Source organism: Podarcis vaucheri (genome assembly GCF_965113315.1).
Source record: "Podarcis vaucheri genome assembly, chromosome: 16".
In the NCBI taxonomy this organism is placed as follows: Eukaryota; Metazoa; Chordata; class Lepidosauria; order Squamata; family Lacertidae; genus Podarcis; species Podarcis vaucheri.
In genome coordinates this window covers 11,938,571-11,961,813 of record NC_138754.1, presented here as the reverse complement: position 1 = coordinate 11,961,813, position 23,243 = coordinate 11,938,571, and the positions used below count along the sequence as shown (strand labels likewise).

The window sequence follows — 23,243 nt, the reverse complement described above, 5'->3', positions numbered from 1 at the left end:
CAAAGCAATGGCCAGACTACCAGGAAAGGCAATCAGATAAAGCATTATCAGATAACCTGGCAGACAGGAAAAACAAAAACATTCAAATTTCTGTTGTAGACCGCCTTTTCTGTGATGTAGGTATGATGTTTGTGGGGGGTGGTGGTCTTGAGCTCCAAGGCAGGGAGTTTAGTATGTCTTTATAAGGGCAGGCACACCTTGGTTCTCCTCTCTCCTGTGTGTGAGGGGAGCACCCTGTGGCAACAGCTTTAATAAAGATCAGGCTTACTAGCTGCTTTACTTCTCAATATTCTCTGGTTGGCCTCTGTTATTTTCTCCTACCAATGGAGAACCTACAAAGGACTCTATAAAGGGCTCTTGTATACCCCATAAGGGAATAAGGGCAGATTCTGTTTACAACAGAGCTTTGCTCCCCATGCATTTCTATTTAAATTAGAGCAAAATGTTTATCTAAATTGGCCGTTTTTATGCAAACCAGTGTCCTTGTTTGTGTGTGTGGGGGGGGGGGGAAGGTGCCATGCTTAAATCTGTTGCAGTAAAAACAGCACAAAAGGACTTGCAACTTAAAAGATTTAGCAAATTTATTATGGTGTCACATTTGTGGACCAGGTAACACTTCCTCAGATCAAACACTCATTTTCTTATTCCTTTTTTCTTTCTCATTCATACATTTATACCCCACCATTTTCTCCAAGGAGCTCAAAGTAGCATACACGATTCTCCCCATATTTATTTAATCCCCACAACTGCCCTATGACATAAGTTATGGTTGAGAGGCTGTGACTGGCCCAAGGCCACCAAGCTCCCTGACCAAGTGGTGATTTGAACCCTGGTCTCTCCAGTCATAGTCTGACATAAGCTTTTGGCATAAGGTGTTTTATTGTCACACAATTATGGGGAGACCCAATATGGATGATGTAAAGGTGGGTGACCACTGAGTGCAGACTTTGCCCACGCAAATTCAACAGAGAAAACAAGGTTCTATGGAAGAGGAATTGTAGCCAGTTGTTTAGTCGTGTCTGACTCTTCGTGACCCCATGGACCAGAGCACGCCAGGCACTCCTGTCTTCCACTGCCTCCCGCAGTTTGGTCAAACTCATGTTGGTAGCTTAAAGAACACTGTCCAACCATCTCGTCCTCTGTTGTCCCCTTCTCCTTGTGCCCTCAATCTTTCCCAATATCAGGGTCTTTTCCAGGGAGTCTTCTCTTCTCATGAGGTGGCCAAAGTATTGGAGCCTCAGCTTCAGGATCTGTCCTTCCAGTGAGCACTCAGGGCTGATTTCCTTCAGAATGAATCAGTTTGATCTTCTTGCAGTCCATGGGACTCTCAAGAGTCTCCTCCAGCACCATAATTCAAAAGCATCAATTCTTTGGCGATCAGCCTTCTTTATGGTCCAGCTCTCACTGTCATACATCACTACTGGGAAAACCATAGCTTTAACTTATCCCACATGGTCAAACGCAGGGAACATGTGAGCCTCTACATGCTGGACTCCACTCCCATCAGCCCCACCTAGCATGGTGAACAGAAGAGATGTAGCTCAGTGACAGAGAATCTGGCATCTCCAGGCATGGCTGAGACCCTGCTGAAAGCCAGGATATGCAATACTGGCCTAGATGGTCTAAAATGGCTTGGATGCAAGGGCAGCTTCCTAGGTGCCAGGAATTATGGGAGTTTGGAGTCCAATAACATCTGAAAGTGCGCCATGTTTCCTTCCCTGCTATAAGAAACTGGTCCAAATGGCCAGTTTCCCGGCCACTACCCTCGAAAAGGGGAGGAAATCCAAACACAGCTCAATACAGTGGTGCCTCGGGTTACATACGCTTCAGGTTACAGACTCCGCTAACCCAGAAATATTACCTCGGGTTAAGAACTTTGCTTCAGGATGAGAACAGAAATCGTGCAGCGGAGGCGCAGTGGCAGCGGGAGGCCCCGTTAGCCAAAATGGTGCTTCAGGTTAAGAACAGTTTCAGGTTAAGAACAGACCTCCAGAACGAATTAAGTACTTAACCCGAGGTACCACTGTATTCCTTTTTTAAAAGTTTTATATGTGCTACTATTATGAGGTTTTTCTTTGCTCTCATGAACTCCTGACTTGAATACACTATGCATCCATGCAGCAAAACAGGCGCCTCTGACATTGTCATGCGTAATCTATGGCAGCTATCAAAAGAAGAAAAAAACCAAAAATGCTTATTTTTAATGGGTTTTTTTTATTGTCCATCTTTTATCAAAACACCCAGTCAGTGAAAGCTTTATACCTGCAGATGAAATCACAATCAAGAAAGCATGGGAGGAGAGGAAGTGTGTGTGTGTGTGTGTGTGTGTGTGTGTGTGTGTGTGTTAAAGAAGGGATTTTGACCATTTTTTAAAAAAGAAAAGAAAAAAGACTCGCTCTGGGCCTTTTGCCTGCAAATGCACGAGGGAGAACCAGCCAGGACCAGGAATGTTAATCCACGTACACACACAAGACGGCCAAGGCCAAACGCAAGCCAGGCAGCCTAGCCTGAGAGGGGGCAGGAGCAGTGATAGCTGGAAGCAGGAGCGGGAGAGATGGAAGGCATAGCGAGAAGAGTAAAAAAGAAAAAATCCTGCCCGTCCTACTCCACCCCAAGGAGGATGGGCCCCTCTCCTCACTTTCTGGCAGGAAAGGGGCCTGATTTCTTAGCAGCTTCTTTCCCCAGCCACCTGTCACTCTTGTTTTTTCCTTTCCAGATTTCTGTGCAGGACAACCCCCCCGCTCCACATTCGCTTTGGCTTGCTCTCATAACCCAGGGCCTGGTTTTCTAACCAAACCGCAGCATGCCTCCCCTTTCCCTTCACATGATCTGTCTCATCTACCCTCCCCCAAGAAATTATATAAATAGAAGTGCCAGTGATTCACTGACACCAAGATAACCCCCATCCCCACTCCGGAAAGAAATAGAAATCCCTTCTCACTCACAGTACTAAGGGGTTTTTTTTTGGGGGGGGGAGAAATAAGAAAGTATTGGGACTGGTGGGTAAAAGAGAGCGTGGGAAGAGAATGGCCACAACCTAGTTCAGGTGTGAGGAACCTGATGCTGCTGAACTACAACTTCCATCAGCCATAGCATGACCAGTGACCAGGGATGATGGGAGCTGTAGTTCAGCAATGTCTCAAGGGCCAAAGGTTTCCCACAAGTGAGCTAGCTGTACATGTTGCCCTGTTGTTTGTGGCGAATGGCGGCATGGGGCAGGGAACAACGAAAGAGGGAGTTCTCCATACATTCACCTGTTGGCAGGGAAAAGGTTAAAAGGCAACCCCTGCCAAGGTCACTCGTTTTGTGGTCAGTAACTGGAGCCAGGAATTGGTTGGGCAGGAGAGAGATGAAGAGGGAAGTGGAGATGGATGGGAAACGGAGGAGACCAAATCAATTCTCCCTCCCCTCTGGAAAGGCCCAGCCCCTCAAAATGGTTGGTCCCAACATTGCAACTCCAGGGAGTGGGGTGGCGTGGGAAGGGAAGAGATCTTTCCTGGCCACCACCCCCGGCAGAGGGGAAACGAGTGTCTCAACCAACTCCAACCCAGAGATTCTTCATTCTACAGCAAATATTGCTAAAGTTAATCTATGGAACCACACGCAGGGGGAAAGAAAGAGTCCAAGCCAGGATCGGAGGGGAAGGGGTGGAAGCGATCGTCGCCCCCGCCCCCTCCCAAGACATGCCTGAGTGGTACAGGATCTTGGACTTGAGCCCCTGCAGGGTGGGGAGCACCTAGCTTTCCCTTCCCACATGACCGTGAAAGGGGAGGCACCCCAGAACTCCCCAACACTGCTTGAGTGTTTCCTTAGCCCTCTTGTCCAGCTGAACCCCTCTGCCCGCCCACCCTCCCGCCCAGCTCGTGGCATTATCGCAGGGAAATGCTCCAGTCTGCCCCAATGTTGACTGCAGGTTTCCGGATGGTTAAGACGGACGTTTCAGCTTCGTGTGTGAAATCCAGGCGAGATTCTGCAACATCTTTTAGGATTGGGGGGGAGAGAGAAAGAGAGATGAGGTGAGCACAGCTGAGAAAAAGAAGTACCGTCCTTTCCCAATAGAGAACAGTTTGAAGTCGGGTTTAGCTCAAGGATGGGGAACCTGTGACCCTCCAGGTGTTGCTGAACTACAGCTCCCATCAGCCTCAGCCAACAGGGCCAATGAGCAGGGATTCTGGGAGTTGTAGTTCAGCAACATCTGGAGGGCCAAAGATTCCCCCATCGCTGTAAATCTTAGCTGAAAGTGCTCCGTAGATTAGATTAAAATTAATACGCCGCTTTTCCCATTCCCAAAATTCTCACAGTGCACACAGACAAAACACCATAGTTCAGTTCAGAGGAAACTGTTGCCCGAGTTTTATGGATAGCAGGGGGAAGCATTATTTTTTTTTGCTGTTGGGGGGTATTCACTGCCTGCCACAACAACCTCTCCCAGCAGATGTTGGCCCCCTCCTTTTCCGCCTAAGAAAGCCCCACGATGACCCAGCTCAGATGATCGTATTTCAGCTTACTGAAATGAGGCACAATTTCTCTAACCTGCCCAGGTTCCTAAGGCAGAGGGGAGCTTTCCCTCATCACGTGGATTCCTACTTCCTTCTATAACTGGAGGCACCCAGGACCGAGCCTGGGCCTTCTCCATGGTTTTTTTTTTTTAAAAGATATTTTATTAAAGTTTCCAAATTATACCAAAACAAATGAAAAAAGAAAAAACAAAAAACATAGAAAATAAAAACAATTAAAAACACATTAATTTTCATAACGTATCTTCATATACTTATTTCCCCAGACCTCCTCATCCCTCCCTTTTTTGTATTCCAGTTCAATTTGTTAGTTCAGCAAATACTTACCATCAAGTTTTTACCCTATTCTAATCTTTCATTACATTACCTTACTCTATTCTCCTCATTGTCTTATAAAAAACCTTAACCTAAATCTTATTTTTAATAACTTCTCTTAACCGTTATATTCTTTTCTAATCCCTTAAACTTTTATACCAGAGCCAAGCAATTTCATTTCATGCATCCTTCTAGTGTTCATCAATTATATAAAATAGTCCTAATAAAAAAAAAAAGTCTTCATCCAACGTCCCTTCCCCCAGGTCCTGGGTTTGTCAGTCCATTTATCCCATTAAGCTAGCACATTAACCTGGTGATATCCGAGGCTCTTAAATCCCTTCCATGTCCCTTCCACTGTTTTTCTTCATGTTTTCTTTTCACACGTGTGGTCTCCAATTTAATAATGCTTTTACCTCCTTCCAACCAAAACGTCCCTTTTCCACAGTCCAAACTGAGCTCCATGTAGTACTTAAATGCATGTAGTGGATTGTGAGAGGCTTGGAGATATGGGGATCTCAAAGTTTGGAGGGACTTTGAAACATGCATTTTTGGGCCTTCTCCGTGTTAAACATGTGTTTTTCCACTCAGCTACCGTCCTCCAAAAAAACCATGGAGATGCCAGTGGATGGAGCCCAGGACCTTTCCAACCACTCACTGTTCTGTTTGAGGAACACTGCTGCTGGCTTCCCGGCTCCCAGGATCACCACCCGTTCAATCCAAGCTGGAGTTTCAAAGCTGCCCTTCGGGTCTGCAGAGCTGGAGGACAGGAGAAAACAAAGGCAGGGAAAGCGGGGTTAGAGGGCAGGGAAGTGATACTGTAGTCTCAAACTCCACTGAAAAGGCAACGAAGGTGGCACCTAAATCCCACCCTCAAAACATAACATTTTCACCCAACTTACAATAAAGCAAGGCAGGTTACAATAAAGCAATATAAGATTTACACAGCTGAATAACAAAATGATGACATTAAAATGCTAAAACAACCGCCGCACATAAAACATTATCAAAAACAGCATCAGCAAATAACCGTCCCAGAAGCATCAATTAAATAATTCTGAAACTACATTAAAATAGGCAGTTCTGGTCTTTGTATTACAAAGGTGGTCAGACCCTTGATGTCTGGGCTGTACTGTTCCAAACTTTAGGTGGAGGTGTTGGTGGTTGAATGGCCACCAGTTACAGAAAAAAAATCCTTGCCTGTAGAAACCTAGCATGTCAGGGCTGGGCAGGACTGCTCTTCCCTGGCACGTTAACTTTCCGTGAGTGGGGAGAGGAGCCTTTAATTCTGCAACTGCCCCACCTGCAGCCTGAAGTGCAATCACAGGACGACCACCTCAGTCAGAAGTACCAGCACCAACCAGGCAGGATAGATGGTCTGGGGTGGGGATTTTGTGGGAAAGAGGAGGGAACCCCAGTACCTTGCCGTCAACGTGTTGCCGGAGAAACTGAAGCGGCGATGGAGGTACTGCCCCTTTGTCTCAAAGTTGAATGTGTGCCCGTCGTCAACGAAAAGCTCTCCTTGCGCTGTGCCCTGTAAAAGGGAGGGGGGTGTTGACACAGAAAGTGCGGAGGTCCTGCTAGTTTAAATCCTGCACCAGGCGGGTTCTGGGAGAGAGTGGAGCTACCATGGTCAAGACACTCTCTGTGCAGCCTCTTCCTCTTCATTGCTGCTACCACTCTCCCCGATTTTTCATTCTCTCCCCATCAGGGCAGTTGTGTGGAATGGATTTAAGTGATGGGTAAACCCCTGCAGGGGACGCGGGTGGTGATGTGGGTTAAACCACCGAGCCTAAGACTTGCCAATCAGAAGGTCGGCGGTTCGAATCCCCGCGACGGGGTGAGCTCCCATTGCTTGGTCCCTGCTCCTGCCAACCTAGCAGTTTGAAAGCACCTAGATAAATAGGTGCAAGTAGATAAATAGGTACCGCTCCAGCGGGAAGGTAAGCGGCCTTTTTGTGCGCTGCTCTGGTTCACCAGAAGCGGCTTAGTCATGCTGGCCACATGATCTGGAAACTGTACGCCGGCTCCCTTGGCCAATAAAGCGAGATGAGCGCTGCAACCCCAGAGTCGGGCACGACTGGACCTAATGGTCAGGGGTCCCTTTACCTATACCTTTAAACCTCTGCAGCCTGAGGAGCCCCATTCCCTTCTGGGCGCCACATACCAGTGGTGGGTGGAGCCAGAGGCAAAGCTGGTAAAGTATAGCACTGTAGACTAGTTCCCTACACACACTGCTTCCTTCCTCCTTCCAGGAAATGAAAATTCAAGGATGCATCCCAGCAAGGCAGAAATGCACAAGGGCCTGCTAGATAGGGATGATGGGAGTTGTAGTCCAAATACAACTGCAGACCCAAGTTTGGGAAAGCCTGTTGTAGAGCATCTCTCCCACAGCCCTGTCCCTCTTTGCTCCTTCCCACCTCACCTGGGGGCCCAAGGCCACGTAGAGGGTGTAAGGGTCATTGTACATGCAGTCCGAAGATCGCCGGACCCGCTCCTTCCGAGCCACGATGCTGCCACCGCGCTGGTACACAGGAATCTGCAGAGAAGCGTGGAGGATCAGGGGGTTAAGTTGTAGAGTTTGCTACTGTGTTGACACTGTTCTGCATTGTTCATGATATATTCTATACTATTCTGTATAAACAAGTACAGTGTTGTGTATTAGGAATAATTATGTACTGTACTACTGATTGCTATCCACCTGGTTTACTTTTTTGCAGAATAGTGATATGATGCTATGTTACTATATTGTAAACCACTCTGTGGTCTTAAGGTGGTATAGAAATGTCTTTATTGTCTTTTTGGTGCTTTTTTTACAACACTTCAAACCCGGAAGTGAGCCTTTCAGTTTGCAAATGTTCTTGGAACCCAAATGTCCGACGGGGCTTCCTGCAGGAAGCTCCTGTAGCCAATCAGAAGCCGTGCTTTGGTTTCTGAATGTTTTGGAAGTCGAACGGACTTCCGGAACGGATTCCATTCGACTTCCAAGGTACGACTGTATATAAAACTGGTGTTGTTGTTGTTTTTTAAAAAAATATTGGTGTTACTGAGTTGCAAGCCATTGCTAGTCCTACTCAGAGGAAACTCACTGAGGTCCATTAATTTTAGTGAGTCTACGCTGAGTACAACACAGCTTGTGGCAACCCACTATTGCTTATGGCTTCGAGAGGTTTCGTAAAAAGAGATTCATGAATGGAATTCAAATATACAATCCTAAGTGGTGGTTCCAAGGGGGGTGGGTGAGAGACAAAAGCCTCCAGTGGCTTCCATGCCCTGTCTTGGTTCTGTTTCTCCCTCCAGGAACTGCCCCCTCATCAACCCTCTCCCCCCTTTCGACTTACGCTGCTCATGGTGACTGCTAAATAATGGGTTTGGGGCGCATGAAGTTTCTGGTGAGTGTGGACATCATACCAAACCTGCATAGTGGAAAAAGGCATGTTAGAGACATAGCTGTCAACTTACAGATTTGAAAATAAGGGACCAGCAGCCTCGAAAATAAGGGATCAGCAGCCAAAATAAGGGATTTTCCAGGCACAGGTATGTTCAACTTCTGAGCCCCTCCGAGCCAAAGGCAGAAAGCCCAGCCAGCAGCCAAACGAAGCCTCAAGCGGTGGTTCCCACAGCGCAGCAACCCAACAAAGGGGATGCAGCAAGGAAAACCATCGTTACCTCTCCGCTGGGAACGCTGAGCAAAGGCGAGTTCCCAGGCAACGCTGCCAATTTGATCGGCACAAGGCATGCAAGCTCCACCCCCCAGTCATTCTTAGACTCCTTATTGGGTGAGCAACGCAGCCAAGAACACAGTTGGAGCCTCCCTCCTCCCTGGCCGGCAGGGAGGGAGGGAGAGGAGCTGCTTCCTTTGAAACCCGGGAAATTTAAGGGACATCATCAATAAGGGACAGCAGCGGGACACGGTGCTGGGATAAGGGAGTTTCCCGCCAAATAAGGGACGGTTGACAGCTATGGTTAGAGAGGACTATGGACATCCACAGGACTTGTCACTCCAAACTCCAAACAGAATCCTGGGAGTGCTGGGGAGCGTCAGGGTTAATTTAAAACAGGGCTGGCCGATCTAGTTCTTTCTTCTGTTGGGGGCTGCAGCCCCTCATAGTCAATATGTGGGGCCCCATGCCAGAAGTAGATAGGTCTAGAGCCTAAAGTGGGCAAGACCACCCCTTCTGCCTATGTCTGTCTCTCTGCCATCCCCTTTACTTTCTCTCTCCCTTTGCCACCCCTTCTCTGTCTCCTCTTTCTCCCTCTGGGTATCGCAGCCTTCATTTCCTTAGCACTGGACACAGGTAACGCCAAGGAACTGCCAGAGTTGCTCACTCTCTATGCTATACACTCTGACAAAGGAGCGCCGACTCTCCTTCTCCCACCCCATCACGCCTCATTTCCGCTCTGCCAGCCTCACTTACCTCTCCTTTGCCAGGCAAGTAGACCTGCACGCCTCGGGCCCCCTGTGCCGTGACTGGGTGAACCAGCAAGGCATCGCCTGCAAAGGGAAGAAAACAGATTAAGTGCATGAGATCTAGAAACTTGCATTAACTGCTCCTCTTGTAATCTGCCTCTGAATTAGAAACATTAGAGGAGACCTGTTGGATCAGATCCAAGGACCATCTAGTCCATTATTCTGTTCCCACAGTGGCCCACCAGATGCCAAAGAGAAGCCCACAACAGGACCTGAGCAAAACAGCAACTGGTATTCTGCTTATGATACTACAGGCAAAATAGAGCCACTGACAGCCTTATCCTCCAATATTTTGTCTAATCCCCTTTTTGAGCTGCTGGCCTTTACTATATTATTTTTTAATATATATTAACACAATTGTAACAATTGTGAAAACTTGGAAAAAGTCAATGCTTATAATCTCAAGAATAGGTAAGATGGCTGCTGGCAGCAGCTAGGATACAGAAAACTTTGCAGAGCCTGCAAATATCCCCATGGTACAAAAACGTATAGAACCTGGTGATCACAGAAAAGATAACTCAGGGAAGTGTGCCCCTAACTTCTCAGTTGAAATGCTCAAGAACCAAAATGGCTGTTGGACGTTAAAATGTAAAGATTCTTGCCAGAGAACAGGAAGTGAAGCAAAATCAACCCTGGGATTCACCACACTCACCAAGCAGATACTGGTCATCAATGGCATATGTTGTAGCGTCCTGGGGATATTCCACCCAAAGAGGTCTGTGGAGGGGGAAAACAGAGTTGTGATAGCAGTAGAGACACAGCAGTAGGGAAAGCACCATCTGCCATAGCAGTTGATTTCACACACCAAGCCAGACTTGAGGAAACGTAACTACTGGTTTGGTGCAATGTGTGAACGGATAAACCCTGGTTTGCAGCTGGCTAGAAATCTGAAAAAGAATCTAGGGCTTCAGGCATCACTCAGTTTAGATTTCATGCAGTTTCTGAGGTCTGCTTTCAGCTTTCCATTGCTCAAAGTTCCCATTCCTTTCAGGCAGAGGTCTCTGGAGGTGGAGCAGCTGTTCCACAGCTAGTAACCTGGAGCAGGGCTTTCAGGGTTGCTGCCCCTGCTTTGTGTAACAGCACCTCTGCTGAGACTGGACCACCTACCTATATAGCCAGTCTACGTGCAGGTAGCTGAAGTCACCCTTTCCTAAAATGGAGAGACCCCCCTCACACCATTTCGCTCACCTCATGACAGGCTGGCCAGTACGGTAGCTGTGGTAGAAGAGGGTGTACCAAAAGGGCAGGAGGGCATAGCGCTGGCGAACAGCGTCCCGGATCAGGGCCTTGTTCTCATCGCCAAAGAGCCAGGGCTCCCGGCGGGTGGTGTCCATGTGGGCATGCGCTCGGAAGAAGGGCTGGTAGGCTCCCGCTTGGTACCAGCGCACCAGCAGCTCCGGCTCGGGGTTTTTGAAGAAGCCACCCACGTCGGCTGGAGGAGGGAAGGCAGGAGAAAGATCGAGACTTTTAGTATCCTTTAAGAATCCAAGAGCAGCTCAGTTCAGCTGGAACCAAGGGTCAAAGTAGTCCAGCACTCTGCTTCTAACAAGCCAACAAGAGCCAGGATGGTTAAGGCAGAGATGGGGAACTTGGAAGCCTATCACAAGTTGGACACATCTGACCAAAGCAAAAACTCAAGCAGGATGCAAAGCAAAGTAAGGGGTGTGGCCTGGGGAGAGTCATGAGGGCTGAATTCAGCCGAGGCTCCCCACCTCTGGTCTTAAGAATCTCAAGAAATGGTTGTGTCCACAAGTAACATTAAAGCGCATGGATGAGCCTCCCGTGACAGCGAACCAAATGTTGGCCTCATGTAACCCCCCCTCCTCCTGTGCAGCTGGAAAGATGACTTCTGCTGAATTCAGTTTCACTTCTAATGAAGCTCAGCTTAGTAGCTTGTACAATTTTCAGGTCGCGGTTTCCAGCAAACCATTTGGCTTGTTCAGCTACTAACCATTGTTTCCTGTAAAGCATGACTCCCGGTTTGTATGCAACACCAAGCTGAGATTCTAACTCGGTGTATGTCCTCTTCCTCGCTGTGTAGGGGGAGGAGATGGGGGCGTGAAGGAGTCTGATGCTTCCCGCAGACTTATGGAGGCTCATCCATGAAGAATTAAACCACAGTTTAGTGTTACATGGTAAGTAGGCCAAATGTCTAGAGCATTCAGAAGCCATATTAACAATGACTAAGCCACGGACCAACTTCTTCAACACGGGTTATCTGAACCCGGCAGGGTTTACCTCCGCAGAAAGAGATGCCCACAAGAGCCAGGCTTAAACACATGGGGATGGAGATCTTTAAGTGGTCCCACTCCGCTGCGTTGTCACCTGTCCACACAGCCCCTACAGAGGGAGACAACAAGAAGGTGCAATAGTGAACAACCTGTGCACAGATCATCTCTTAACCTGCCACTTTCCTGCGGCCTCACCTAGGCTCTGAAACTCCCTCCCCTGGAAGGCCTGCTTTGTCGATTCCTTGATGACAGCCTTTAGCACACAAGAGGCTAACCTGTGACCCTAACCTGCTGGACTCGCATCACCCCTCACCGCAGGCCATACTGGCAGGGGCTGATGGGAGTTGGGGACCAACGACATTTGGAAGGTCAAAGGTGTCCTCAGCTCTGCCTTGGAAGCCTGCCTACAGTCTGCATGCCTGCCCCTCCAGACACACCCCAGGCTCCTTAAGGAGCTTTCAGCTTAATAGTCTTTACTGAATTGGTATAACCTCTGCAGCAGAGTTTACATGGCACACTGGTTCTTTTTTATTTTAATGTTGTGCCATGTTCTTTAAACTACCTTGACAGCTGGGACGCAGGTGGCGCTGTGGGTTAAACCACAGAGCCTAGGACTTGCCGATCAGAAGGTCGGTGGTTCGAATCCCCGCGACATGGTGAGCTCCCGTTGCTCGGTACCTGCTCCTGCTAACCTAGCAGTTCGAAAGCACGTCAAAGTGCAAGTAGATAAATAGGTACCGCTCCGGTGGGAAGGTAAACGGCGTTTCAGTGCGCTGCTCTGGTTCACCAGAAGAGGCTTAGTCATGCTGGCCACATGACCTGGAAGCTGTACGCCGGCTCCCTCGGCCAATAAAGCGAGATGAGCACCGCAACCCCAGAGTCGGCCACGACTGGACCTAATGGTCAGGGGTCCCTTTACCTTTACCTGCGGCAGAGTTTACATGGCAAACTGGTTCTTTTTTATTTTAATGTTGTGCCATGTTCTTTAAACTACCTTGACAGCTGGGACGCGGGTGGCGCTGTGGGTTAAACCACAGAGCCTAGGACTTGCCGATCAGAAGGTCGGTGGTTCGAATCCCCGCGACGGGGTGAGCTCCCGTTGCTCGGTCCCTGCTCCTGCCAACCTAGCAGTTCGACCTACCAGCTGTAAACTACCTTGACAGCTGGGTCGTGAGTTCAAGCAAAATATTCCTGCACTAGAGGGGGTTGTACCAGATGACCCTCAAGGTCCCTTCCAACTCTACAGTTCTCTGATTCTCTGTCTTATTTATTTGTCAAATATGTCCCGGCTTTCTTCCTGCAGGTCTGCTGCACAGCAAGCCATATTGTACAGGGCGAGTCCGTCAGTCCAGGTAGCTCAGGACAGTCTCCAATGGCTGGAAGCAGCTCTCCAAGGTTTCAGGTGGGGCGTCTTTCCCAGCCCAACCTGGAGATGCCACGGGGGACCGAACCTGGGACCTTCTGCATGCAAAACGGGTGCCCTGTCACTGAGCAATGGCTCTTCCCTCCTCCCACCTCATGCACCACTAACCGTAGCGTTGTGAGCCCGCAAAGAAGCCGCGAGTCAACACAAACGGACGCTCCAAGCCTCCCGACCGCTTCACCTGCCCCTCCGCTGTTGCCATTTGCTGCCGGCAGTGGGGGAAAAAAAGAAGTGGTTATGGAGACACTTCAAACCGTGATCAAACTTAACACCCAAAACCAAGCCCAGAAACCTTGCAGCCCATGCCTCCCTCATCAAACAGAATATGGTACACACACAAACACACACACACACACACACACACACACACACACACACACACACACACACATATATATATATATATATAAAGATTCTGATGGAACGCAGGACCAAGTGCAGAATGTGGTTCTAGATGCAGAATTCTGCTTTGTGGATTTAATAAATAAATAAATAATTTATTATTTGTGCCCCGCCCATCTGGCTGGGCTTCCCCAGCCACTCTGGGCGGCTTCCAAAAAAATATATTAAAATACTCTAATACATCAAACATTAAAAGCTTCCCTAAACAGGGCTGCCTTCAGATGTCTTCTAAAAGTCTGGTAATTGTTGTTCTCCTTGACATCTGGTGGGAGGGCGTTCCACAGGCAGGGCACCACTACCGAGAAGGCCCTCGGCGCTGGACCTCAGTGTCTGGGCTGAACAATGGGGGTGGAGATACTCCTTCAGGTATACAGGACCACGGCCGTTTAGGGCTTTAAAGGTCAGCACCAACACTTTGAATTGTGCTCGGAAACGTATTGGGAGCCAATGTAGGTCTTTTAAGACCGGTGTTATGTGGTCTCGGCGGCCGCTCCCAGTCACCAGTCTAGCTGCCGCGTTCTGGATTAGTTTCCGGGTCACCTTCAAAAGTAGCCCCACGTAGAGTGCATTGCAGTAGTCCAAGCGGGAGATAACCAGAGCATGCACCACTCTGGTGAGGCAGTCTGCAGGCAGATAGGGTCTCAGCCTGCGTACCAGATGGAGCTGGTAATTAGCTGCCCTGGACACGGATTTGACCTGTCCCTCCATGGACAGCTGTGAGTCCAAAATGACTCCCACGCTGCGCACCTGGTCCTTCAGGGGCACAGTTACCCCATTCAGGACCAGGGAATCCTCCACACCTGCCCGCCTCCTGTCCCCCAAGAACAGTACTTCTGTCTTGTCAGGATTCAATCTCAATCTGTTAGCCACCATCCATCCAAAGCAAGCTTCTAGCCCTCATGGCTATACATGCTTGGATTCCTGCACGGGGCTGTTGAAATCTGAGAAGTCTGGCTCACCGCCTTGCCTCTCCTCATGACTAACAAAAGTGTGCAGAACTGTAATCAATCGTTTTTATGTAGAAGAGGAATTACACCAATCTGTGTGGGGAATGCAACAACCTAATGGGTTATCATTTATCCAACTCTTAAATTTTAGAAGTTATGATTTGCCTGTCTCCCATCCAGAGTACAGTGGTGCCTCGCAAGACGAAAAGAATCCGTTCTGTGATTCTCTTTGTCTAGCGGTTTTTTCATCTTGCGAAGCAAGCCCATTGATGGATTAGAGGATTAGCGCTATTAGCGGCTTTTAGCGGCTTATCTGCTGATCGGATCAGCTGATAAGCGGCTTAGCGGCTTAGAAAAAGGGGGGGAGGGGGGAAAAACAGCAGGAACTCGCAAGACATTGTCGTCTTGCGAAGCAAGCCCATAGGAGATTCGTTTTGCAAAGCACCTCCAAAACGGAAAACTCTTTCGTCTAGCGAGTTTTCCGTCTTGCGAGGCATTCGTCTTGCGGGGCACCACTGTACTTATCAGATTCATGCCTGCTTAGTTTCCTCAAATGTGCTCTAGCAGTTAGGACTTAGACCAGAGAGACCTAGGATTGACTCTCCCTCAGCCACAAAGCATACTAGGTGACCTCATTCATTCACTGTCCCACCTATCCTTCTAGGAGATCAAAGTGACATCCATAGTTCTCCTCCCCATTTTGTCTTCACAACACTCTCTGAGGTAGGTCAGGCTGAGAGACAGTGTCTGGCCCAAGGTTGACCAAGAGCTTCACAGCTGAGTGGGGATTAAGAGGTCTCCCAGGTCCTAGTCTGACACTGTAATCACTACGCCACACTGATCCAGGGATGAGAAGCCTGTCCCACCCCCTACCCACCCTAATAATAACAATTTATTTATTTATTTATACCCCGCCCAACTGGCTGGGCTTCCCCAGCCACTATGGGTGGCTTTCAGCAGAATATTAAAATACAATGATTCATCAAATGTTAAAAGCTTCCCTAAACAGGGCTGCCATCAGATGTCTTCTAAAAGTCAGATAGATCTTTATTCACATCTGATGGGAGGGCATTCTACAGGGCGGGCGCCACTACCGGGAAGGCTCTCTGCCTGGTAGACTTCAATTCCCATCAACCCTGACCACTGGCCATGGGAATAAGAAATACGTCCGCAAGCCTCCAGCGATCTTTCCTGCAGATCCTGATCTACTTCCCAGCCCACTTGAGTTCCTTGGAAGACCAGACGAGAGAGATGTTCCAAACCAGCCTTCACCAACCCAGTTCCCTACAGATGCTTTGGACTACAGTTCCCATCAACCCCAGCCACCCTGGAGGGGAGCAAGCTGGCAAAAGCTGTTTCGTTCGTAAACAGACCGGTCATGTCGTGGACTTCAGCTTTTCTTGACCCAGAAAGGGGGAGTGGGAAAGGAAGGCAGCGCTCACCACGTAGAATGCATACAGGTTGTGAATGTCACGGTGCTCCCAGCCCCCTTGGTGCACAGCGTCCTTGTGCATCGTCACTTCGGGGCCGTTGAAGACGGAGGGCTCGTTCATGTCGTTCCAGGTGTAGAGGTTTTCCATGGAGCCCTGAAGCCGAAGGAGAGGGAAAGCCAATTGACGGGGAGGGCCCAAGAAGGGCTATCTGCCCCAAAACTGAAGAGAAGCCTGCTTAATAATAATAATAATAATAATAATAATAATAATTTTTATTTATACCCCGCCCTCCCCAGCCAAGGCCGGGCTCAGGGCGGCTAACAAGCAATAAGAAAAACAAATGGAATGACAACAACTTAAAAACAAAATTAAAATACAGCATTAACATATTGAAACCTCATCGCAGGAGGAGAAAGGAAAAGGAAAAAGAAAGAGGGGGAGGGAATCAAATTGGCTCCAAGCCAAAGGCCGGGCGGAACAACTCTTTCTTACAGGCCCTGCGGAAAGAAATCAGATCCTGCAGGGCCCTGGTCTCATGAGGCAGAGCGTTCCACCAGGCCGGAGCCAGAGTTGAAAAGGCCCTGGCTAAAGAGATAAACCACTTGCCTACCTCATAGTGGTCGTAGCCGAACATGCTGGACCACCAGGAACGCATCTCTGGGTTGGTGAAATCCGGGTAGCCTGCTGAGCCTGGGAAAAAGGAAGCAAAGCGTTAGGCCAGACCCTGCCGCTTTGGTTTAACAAATATTCAACACATGATAGTTCTTTTCTTTTCTTTTTTAAGCAGAATAAAATGATATTATTTTTTAGTTTATTGCTGGTTTTTAAAAATGGTTTGTTTCTACTACAAATCTTGCTGCTTTATTCTTTTCTGTAAACCGCTTTCATTGAGGTTTTCTATAGTCAAGCAGTATATAAAATTAATGATAAACAGTATGTATTGTGCACTATAAACAAGTAATATAGTGCAATATATTAAGAAACACAAATCAGTAAAATTGTTGTTATAGAACCGTTGGTAGATGTATGCATATTTCTGAGTGGTTTGCTTTCTCCTAAGATTTACTTAACAGCTTAAATATTATATAGTATAAATATATATATTAAAATTGCCACTGAAGTCAGTTACAGTGGCACCTTGGTTCTCGAACTTAATCCATTCTGGGAGTCGGTTCGACTCCCAAAACCATTCGAAAACCAAGGCGTGGCTTCTGATTGGCTGCAGGAGCTTCCTGCACTAAAGTGGAAGCCGCGTTGGATGTTCAGCTTCCGAAAAACGTTCGCAAACCGGAACACTTACTTCTTGGTTTGTGGCGTTCGGGAGCCGATTTGTTCAGGAGTCAAGCCGTTCAAGTACCAAGGTACTTTACAAGGTATTTACAAAATTAAATATTGGCCATAATCCACCCACATTTCGGTGTGTGTGTGTAAGTTATATTAAAAAATGCATACAATCTATTCCAGGGGTAGTCAATGTGGTGCCTGCCCTGTAGAAGGTTTTGGATCCAGCTCCCATCAGCCCCAGCCAGTGTGGCAAACTGTGAGGGATGATGGGAGTTGTAGTTCAGCAACATCAGGAGGGCCACTTGTGATGTATTCCTTCTCCTGAGATTGCTAGTTTTAGGTTTCTTTAAATATTGTGTTACTAGGCTCCAACCATTTATAGCTTCTCTAAATCTTTCTTTGCCTCTAAGCATAGCTGTTCATTTTACAATATTTAGTTGTTCCCTCAGCTTCCTTAAGTAAACCAACTTTATTTTATTTCCTATCATCTTTGCAGCTTTTCCCATGGGAAATTCTGATGACTGCTATAATGTATAATGAAAGCTGAGAATCCTCTGCCCTTTCATGGCACTCAAGAGGGCCGACCCACATGACTGCCAGTCGGTGCTGGCCCCAAACGCCAGGAGCACAGCAAAACAAGTCTCCTGCCTCATCAACCGAATTCACTTTCCTCACCTGGCCAACACCAGCCCTCGTAGTCACTGCCGTCCTTCGTCTTGACATAAAAGTCCCGGGAGCGAATCTCGTTGTGGATCCGATAAGCACTGTCCACTTTGATGTGCGGGTCCACAATGCTCACCATCTGAGTTGAGAAAAACCAGAGGGGTCAGGGATGAAAGTAGTTGGGCTGAGCACCGCCCCCTGCCTTGAGAAAGACCAAATTCGAATTGTTTGTCTTCCTCTGCGTCGTTTATTCTGGGTTTGCAAGTGACAGGGGAGACTGCTATGCAGGGCACTGAAGGTGGATGGGTCGCAAACCCTCGGATGAGCTAGGGACTTCCCCTGCAGGTAAAGACAGGCTCCGGAGGATTGAGCAGGTGATACCAATAGTGGGTCCGACGGTCAATAAGGTGGTTTCTGCATGTGCTGCAGAGGGAAGTGAGGGGCAGGTGGGGCTTGTCCACCTGGGAAGGTAGCCCATCTAGGAGAAGGAAAACTCTGATCCTTATTCTCCGCTGCCTTGCAGGATATCTTTGGGAGAAGAAAAGGCTAAGGAGGAAACCCTACAGAAATCCGGAGTGGAGCCTCTAAAACGGTGGGATGACGCCTTGTATGCCTCCCTCCAGCAACTCCTGCAGCCAAGTGTATTGCTCTGCTTTCCTTTGGACCACACCAGAGAGGCCAAGAGGAGGGTCTTGTCTTCTGGGTAGCCCAGGACCTCCATACACCCTGTCCAGGCTTGTGCCCCAGGGAGGTCAGTTCTAAGTTGCTAACACAGCAGTTTGAATTCACCCCTGGAGGCACACTCCATTGTCTCTCTGGACAGATGGATGCCAACAACAAGGCAGGGGTGGGGAAGCATTTTCAGCACTAGGACACCATTTCCTTCTAGGTAACCCTCTGAGGACCAGATGCCAGTGGGGGGCCAGATCAGATGCAAAAATGGGCGGAGCAACGAATGTTAATTTTACATTCGTACAGTGCTCAAGCACCCCTCCCCTCCAGGGAAGGAAGATGATGATCAGAGCTGCAGGCCACATGCCAGCCAGAAAAAATATCTGCAGTGCAAAGCAGGGCCACTGAGGAGTGTGGCCTGGGGAGAGAGTCCCAGGGACCAGACAGAGAGGCCTGGAGGGCCGCACTGTTGCCTGAGGTTCCCCAGCCAGGCTCTAGCCCATGGTTACATGTCATTAATGTCTGGCACATATCAGATGATCATGGGGTGTGCGGAAGCTCCAAGGTCCCTGCAGGGAAACTTAAGAGCTAGGGTAAAGGTAAAGGGACCCCTGACCATTCGGTCCAGTCATGACTGACTCTGGGGTTGCGGTGCTCATCGCGCTTTATTGGCCGAGGGAGCCGGCGTACAGCTTCCGGGTCAAGTGGCCAGAATGACTAAGCCGCTTCGGGCGAACCAGAGCAGCGCACGGAAATGCCGTTTACCTTCCCACCGGAGTGGTACCTATTTATCTACTTGCACTTTGACATGCTTTCAAACTGCTGGGTTGGCAGGAGCTGGGACCGAGCAACAGGAGCTCACCCCGTCGCAGGGATTCGAACCGCCGACCTTCTGATTGGCAAGCCCTAGGCTCTGTGGTTTAACCCACAGCGCCACCTGCGTCCCAGAGCTAGGGACGTCTCCTCAAACCTCACCTTGCGCCTCTTGGCTGCCAGGCCCTGAAGCATTTCCCGGGGGCGGGGGAACTTGTTGGGATCCCAGGTGAAATAGCGCTTGCCGTCAGCGTGCTCAATGTCCAGCCAGATGACGTCGTAGGGAATGTCGTGCTCGTCGAAGCCGTTGTCCACTGTGTTCACGTCCTCCTCGTCGTTGTAGTTCCAGCGGCTCTGGTGATAGGCCAGGGCGAAGAGCGGAGGAAGGGCCTGGGTTCCTGAGAGAAAGGAAGGTCAGCCGAGGACGCCTGCCCATCTTCATGCCCGCAGAGGGTGGGCCAGAGAAATGCTGCCTTAAAGCAAGTCAGACTGCTGGGCCTACTTTGTCCTGGAGCCTCCAACTAAGTCTCACTCAAAGCAAACCCCTTGAAAGCAATGGACTTAGGGACAGAAAATCAGTCTTGACTGCAGCCTGAACAATTGTTACATTTGGAAAAAATATGAGAGCCCCTACTTTGGAGGAACAGAAAAGTAAAGTTTGGGATATTGCATCTATGGTTGAATTGCATCGGGAATTTTTTAATGTTTGGCATTTTATTAAGTTTTTCTATGTGCTAGAAGCTGCCCAGATTGGCTGGGGGAAACCCAGCTGGATGAGCAGGGTGTACGTAATAAAATTATTATTATAAAATTAATAAATATAGTAAGGGCCATAGAGGAGAGACAGACATGCATTTTGTGGAAAAAATGGAGCCTTGTTAAGAGAATGCTAGTCTACATATACTGTTAGGAACTTGATGAAAATAGTCATTTGATTGTAGCAGAAGCTTAATGATATTTACATACTTGTATATCTGTTTGGGGGTCTTCTGTTTATTGGATAAACTCAAAATTTATTTGCTTAAAGTAAAGTTTTTTTAAAAAGGACTACATAATGGCCATTGACTTCAGTCTACTCTTAGGACTAGTATGGTAAGAAAAGAAGGAAATAGATAATCCCTGCCATTGTTTAAAGCCAGTTTCCTCCAGAAGCAGAGTAAACACAATCTCTGTCCCACTCACCTGTGAGGGATGCATACTGCTGGAAGATGTCAGTGGGTGTAGGGCCCAGCAAGAGAAACGCATCTATGATCCCGCTCTCAGACATCCAGCGAACATCCGTCTGCGGAGTTTCGCCTCCTCCTTGCATGTAATCCAACATCTTCCCAAACAGAGTCTGTGAAAGAGTTTGGGGATGACAAACAGGGCCGTCTTTAGCAGATGCGGCGCCGGGGTGCAAATATCCGCCCAGCACCCCCAAATTACCACGACTAGTGTTCGGGAGGCCTTAGCTACACACTGCAAGCCCTGGGGGGGGGGGACTCTCCCCCATGCTGCTACAGGAGAGTGATCCTCGCAGAGGCTTGGGAGGGAAGTTGCATGCCTGCCAGCCTTATGATTGGTGGGGCACAGCTGGTGGGCGTGCAGGGAAAGGGGAGGCTGCCGGCAAAGCTGCGCAGCTCCCCCACTTGCTGGGGCGCCCAAGAGGCGGGCGCCCTGGTGCAACACACCACTAAGCCCTATGGGAAAGACGGCTCTGGTGACAAACTATTCAATCAGCTCAGGTGGAATAACAAACCATAGTTTGGCTTTACATAAACAAGCTTTCATGCATTGCCTTGTCTTCCTCTTTTGCAGCAGGCCACTTTGCCATGACAACCTGAACCAGGTCAGCCCCTGGCATCCACCTGCCTCTGCCCCCTCCTTCCTGGGTTTGGGTGCACCAAGTCCACTTGACATCCAAGTATTGTGGGTAATCAGAATGGCTTGCACTGGGTGTGTATGTGTGTGCTTGATAAAAGGCACTTTGCCAGGGGAGCTTACACACAGATTTCAGTTCTGTGTTTTGAAGGATGCAAAATGGCCACTCTTCCAATAAGGATCGCTTTCAAGCTACCAGCAGCAGGGGGGAGATTGCCAAAGGTGTTGCGCTTCATCCCCTTTTCAACTGCCACTGAAATACACATGGGCAAAGAGGCAAATGAAATGTTCATCCTAGCTTGCTATTGTGGGCATTGCACGGGTGATAGATTAAGAGCTGACAGCTCTGTTCCTTTGAAGCCAGCAGGACTGAAAATGGAAGAGGCTCCTCTCACTATAGAGATGCCAGTTCTGAAGCAAAGTGAAAGAGACCAACTAATAATGGAAGAAGAAACTGAAGAAGAAACAAACTATGGCCATATCCGCACTAGTCATTCAAAGCACTACAATACCACTTTAACCATTATGGCTTCCCCCAAATAATCCTGGGAACTGGTAAAGGGAGCAGAGAGTTATTAGGAGACTTGTATTCCCCTCACAGAGCTACAATTCCCAAATTGGTTTAACAATTGATCCATCTTCCCTGGGAACTTTGGGAATTACACTACAGCTCTGTGAGGGGAACAGGGGTCTTCTAGCAACTCTCGGCACTCTTAGCAAACTACAGTTCCCAGGATTCTTTGGGGGAAGCTGTGACCGTCAAAGGGGTATCACAGTGCTTTGAATGTATAGTGCAGATGTGGCCTATAGTTTGCATTATAGCTGGATGAGGAATAAGTCAATAGACCTCAATTTGCTTTGGGTCTCGTGCAGGTGAGTGCAATGTGTCTCAGCTAGGGAGAACATAAGAGGAGTCCTGCTGGACCAGGCCAAAGGCCCATCTAGTCCCTGTTCTCATAGTGGCCAAACAGATGTAGATCTCTGGGAAGCCTGCAAGTCTGCGTGACAATAACTCTCCCCATCTGTGATTCCGAGCAATTGATATTTGGAGGAATACTGCGGCCACAGTGGAGGAAAAATATAGCCATCTCCTTGTCCTAGAATTATAGAACTGTAGAGTTGGAAGGTACTGCGAGGGTCATCTAGTCCAACTCCCTGCAACGCAGGAATGAAAACATGTTTTACACAAGGAGTAAAAGGGGTGACGCGCCCTTGGAGGAACAGTACCTTGCCTGCTGTATTGGAGGTGACGTCCACCCAGGTCTCCGCCGCGTTGAGCCAAAAGATGCCCAGAGTGCGCTGGGGATTATGGGCCAGCAGGACAGGAACAGAGCCATAGAGAGCCATGGGGTTATAAAGTTCGTATTGGAAGACATCCAGGTTATAGAGGCGGTATGGGTCCCCTCCCCTGCCAAGGATTTGGCAATTAGAAACAGCAGGGGGAAATGCAGGGTGAATCCAATGGCGCAGCTGCCTCCCTGATACTCGTGACACCATTTGGGGTGCCTAGGAAAGCAACACACCACCCACCCCCCTCAATCTCTAGGGCACACACATACAACCCTCCTGCAACTGCTTAAGCTCCATTGGGGGGGCGTGCGCAGGGAACCCCACCACCATTGCTATTAACACTGTCAGGCCCCAGGCTTACTCAGTGGTTCGCAACCGGAGGTAGTCTGCGTGTTCTGGGATCCCATACACGTTCTCCACACCTGGGAACGAAAAATCTAGCCCCACGGATGTTGGACCTGCAGAAAGAGAGAGAGAGAGAGAGAGTGAGAAAGAGAGGGGGAGCTAGGAAGAAGGGAAGTGGAGCGGCATTAAGGTGTCTTACACTTCAATACCAAAGCAGGGTTTGGGCACACTTGCAACAAACCATGGTTTGCAAGAGGCTACTAAAGCAGGATCTGAAACCATGGTCTGTTAACCCAAGTGGGCAGTAACAAAATGCTTCTGGGATTGCCTTCCTTAAGAGGACTTTACCATTGGGCTTGCTGTCTGTGTGTGTCTTGAATGTTTCCTCCCAAGATCCTGGCTCTTCTTCTGTCTCACTAGCCCCTTTGGGTGCTTCCTCACCCTGCGAGAACAACACAAAGGAAATTCAAGCCACCGTTTCAAGTCGATGTGCTTCACGCAAACCACAGTTACTGTTAACTGCTTCTCAGTCTTCAAATCCAACAAACTGTGGTTAAGCAAAACTGGAACTGGAAGCTTC

The 23,243-nt window shown here is 48.7% G+C and overlaps 1 protein-coding gene across 2 annotated transcripts in view; it reads right to left on the bottom strand.

The window, feature by feature from the left end:
- Positions 1 to 2,375: 2,375 nt before the first annotated feature.
- The window catches only part of GANAB (glucosidase II alpha subunit), a 34,763-nt gene continuing 13,895 nt past the window's right edge, over positions 2,376 to 23,243 (bottom strand). For both annotated transcript variants that reach the window (XM_082202107.1, XM_082202108.1), the window contains 18 exons: positions 23,012 to 23,105; positions 22,680 to 22,776; positions 22,256 to 22,436; positions 20,351 to 20,504; positions 19,331 to 19,566; positions 17,696 to 17,822; positions 16,347 to 16,426; positions 15,746 to 15,889; positions 13,063 to 13,159; positions 11,539 to 11,640; positions 10,489 to 10,732; positions 9,953 to 10,017; positions 9,248 to 9,324; positions 8,171 to 8,245; positions 7,255 to 7,368; positions 6,251 to 6,363; positions 5,488 to 5,588; positions 2,376 to 3,979 (listed from right to left, as the gene is read on the bottom strand). In XM_082202107.1, the coding sequence (XP_082058233.1) occupies positions 3,870 to 3,979; positions 5,488 to 5,588; positions 6,251 to 6,363; positions 7,255 to 7,368; positions 8,171 to 8,245; positions 9,248 to 9,324; positions 9,953 to 10,017; positions 10,489 to 10,732; positions 11,539 to 11,640; positions 13,063 to 13,159; positions 15,746 to 15,889; positions 16,347 to 16,426; positions 17,696 to 17,822; positions 19,331 to 19,566; positions 20,351 to 20,504; positions 22,256 to 22,436; positions 22,680 to 22,776; positions 23,012 to 23,105 (2,211 nt within the window). In that variant the 3' untranslated portion in view covers positions 2,376 to 3,869. The remainder of the gene's footprint in view (positions 3,980 to 5,487; positions 5,589 to 6,250; positions 6,364 to 7,254; positions 7,369 to 8,170; positions 8,246 to 9,247; positions 9,325 to 9,952; positions 10,018 to 10,488; positions 10,733 to 11,538; positions 11,641 to 13,062; positions 13,160 to 15,745; positions 15,890 to 16,346; positions 16,427 to 17,695; positions 17,823 to 19,330; positions 19,567 to 20,350; positions 20,505 to 22,255; positions 22,437 to 22,679; positions 22,777 to 23,011; positions 23,106 to 23,243) is intronic.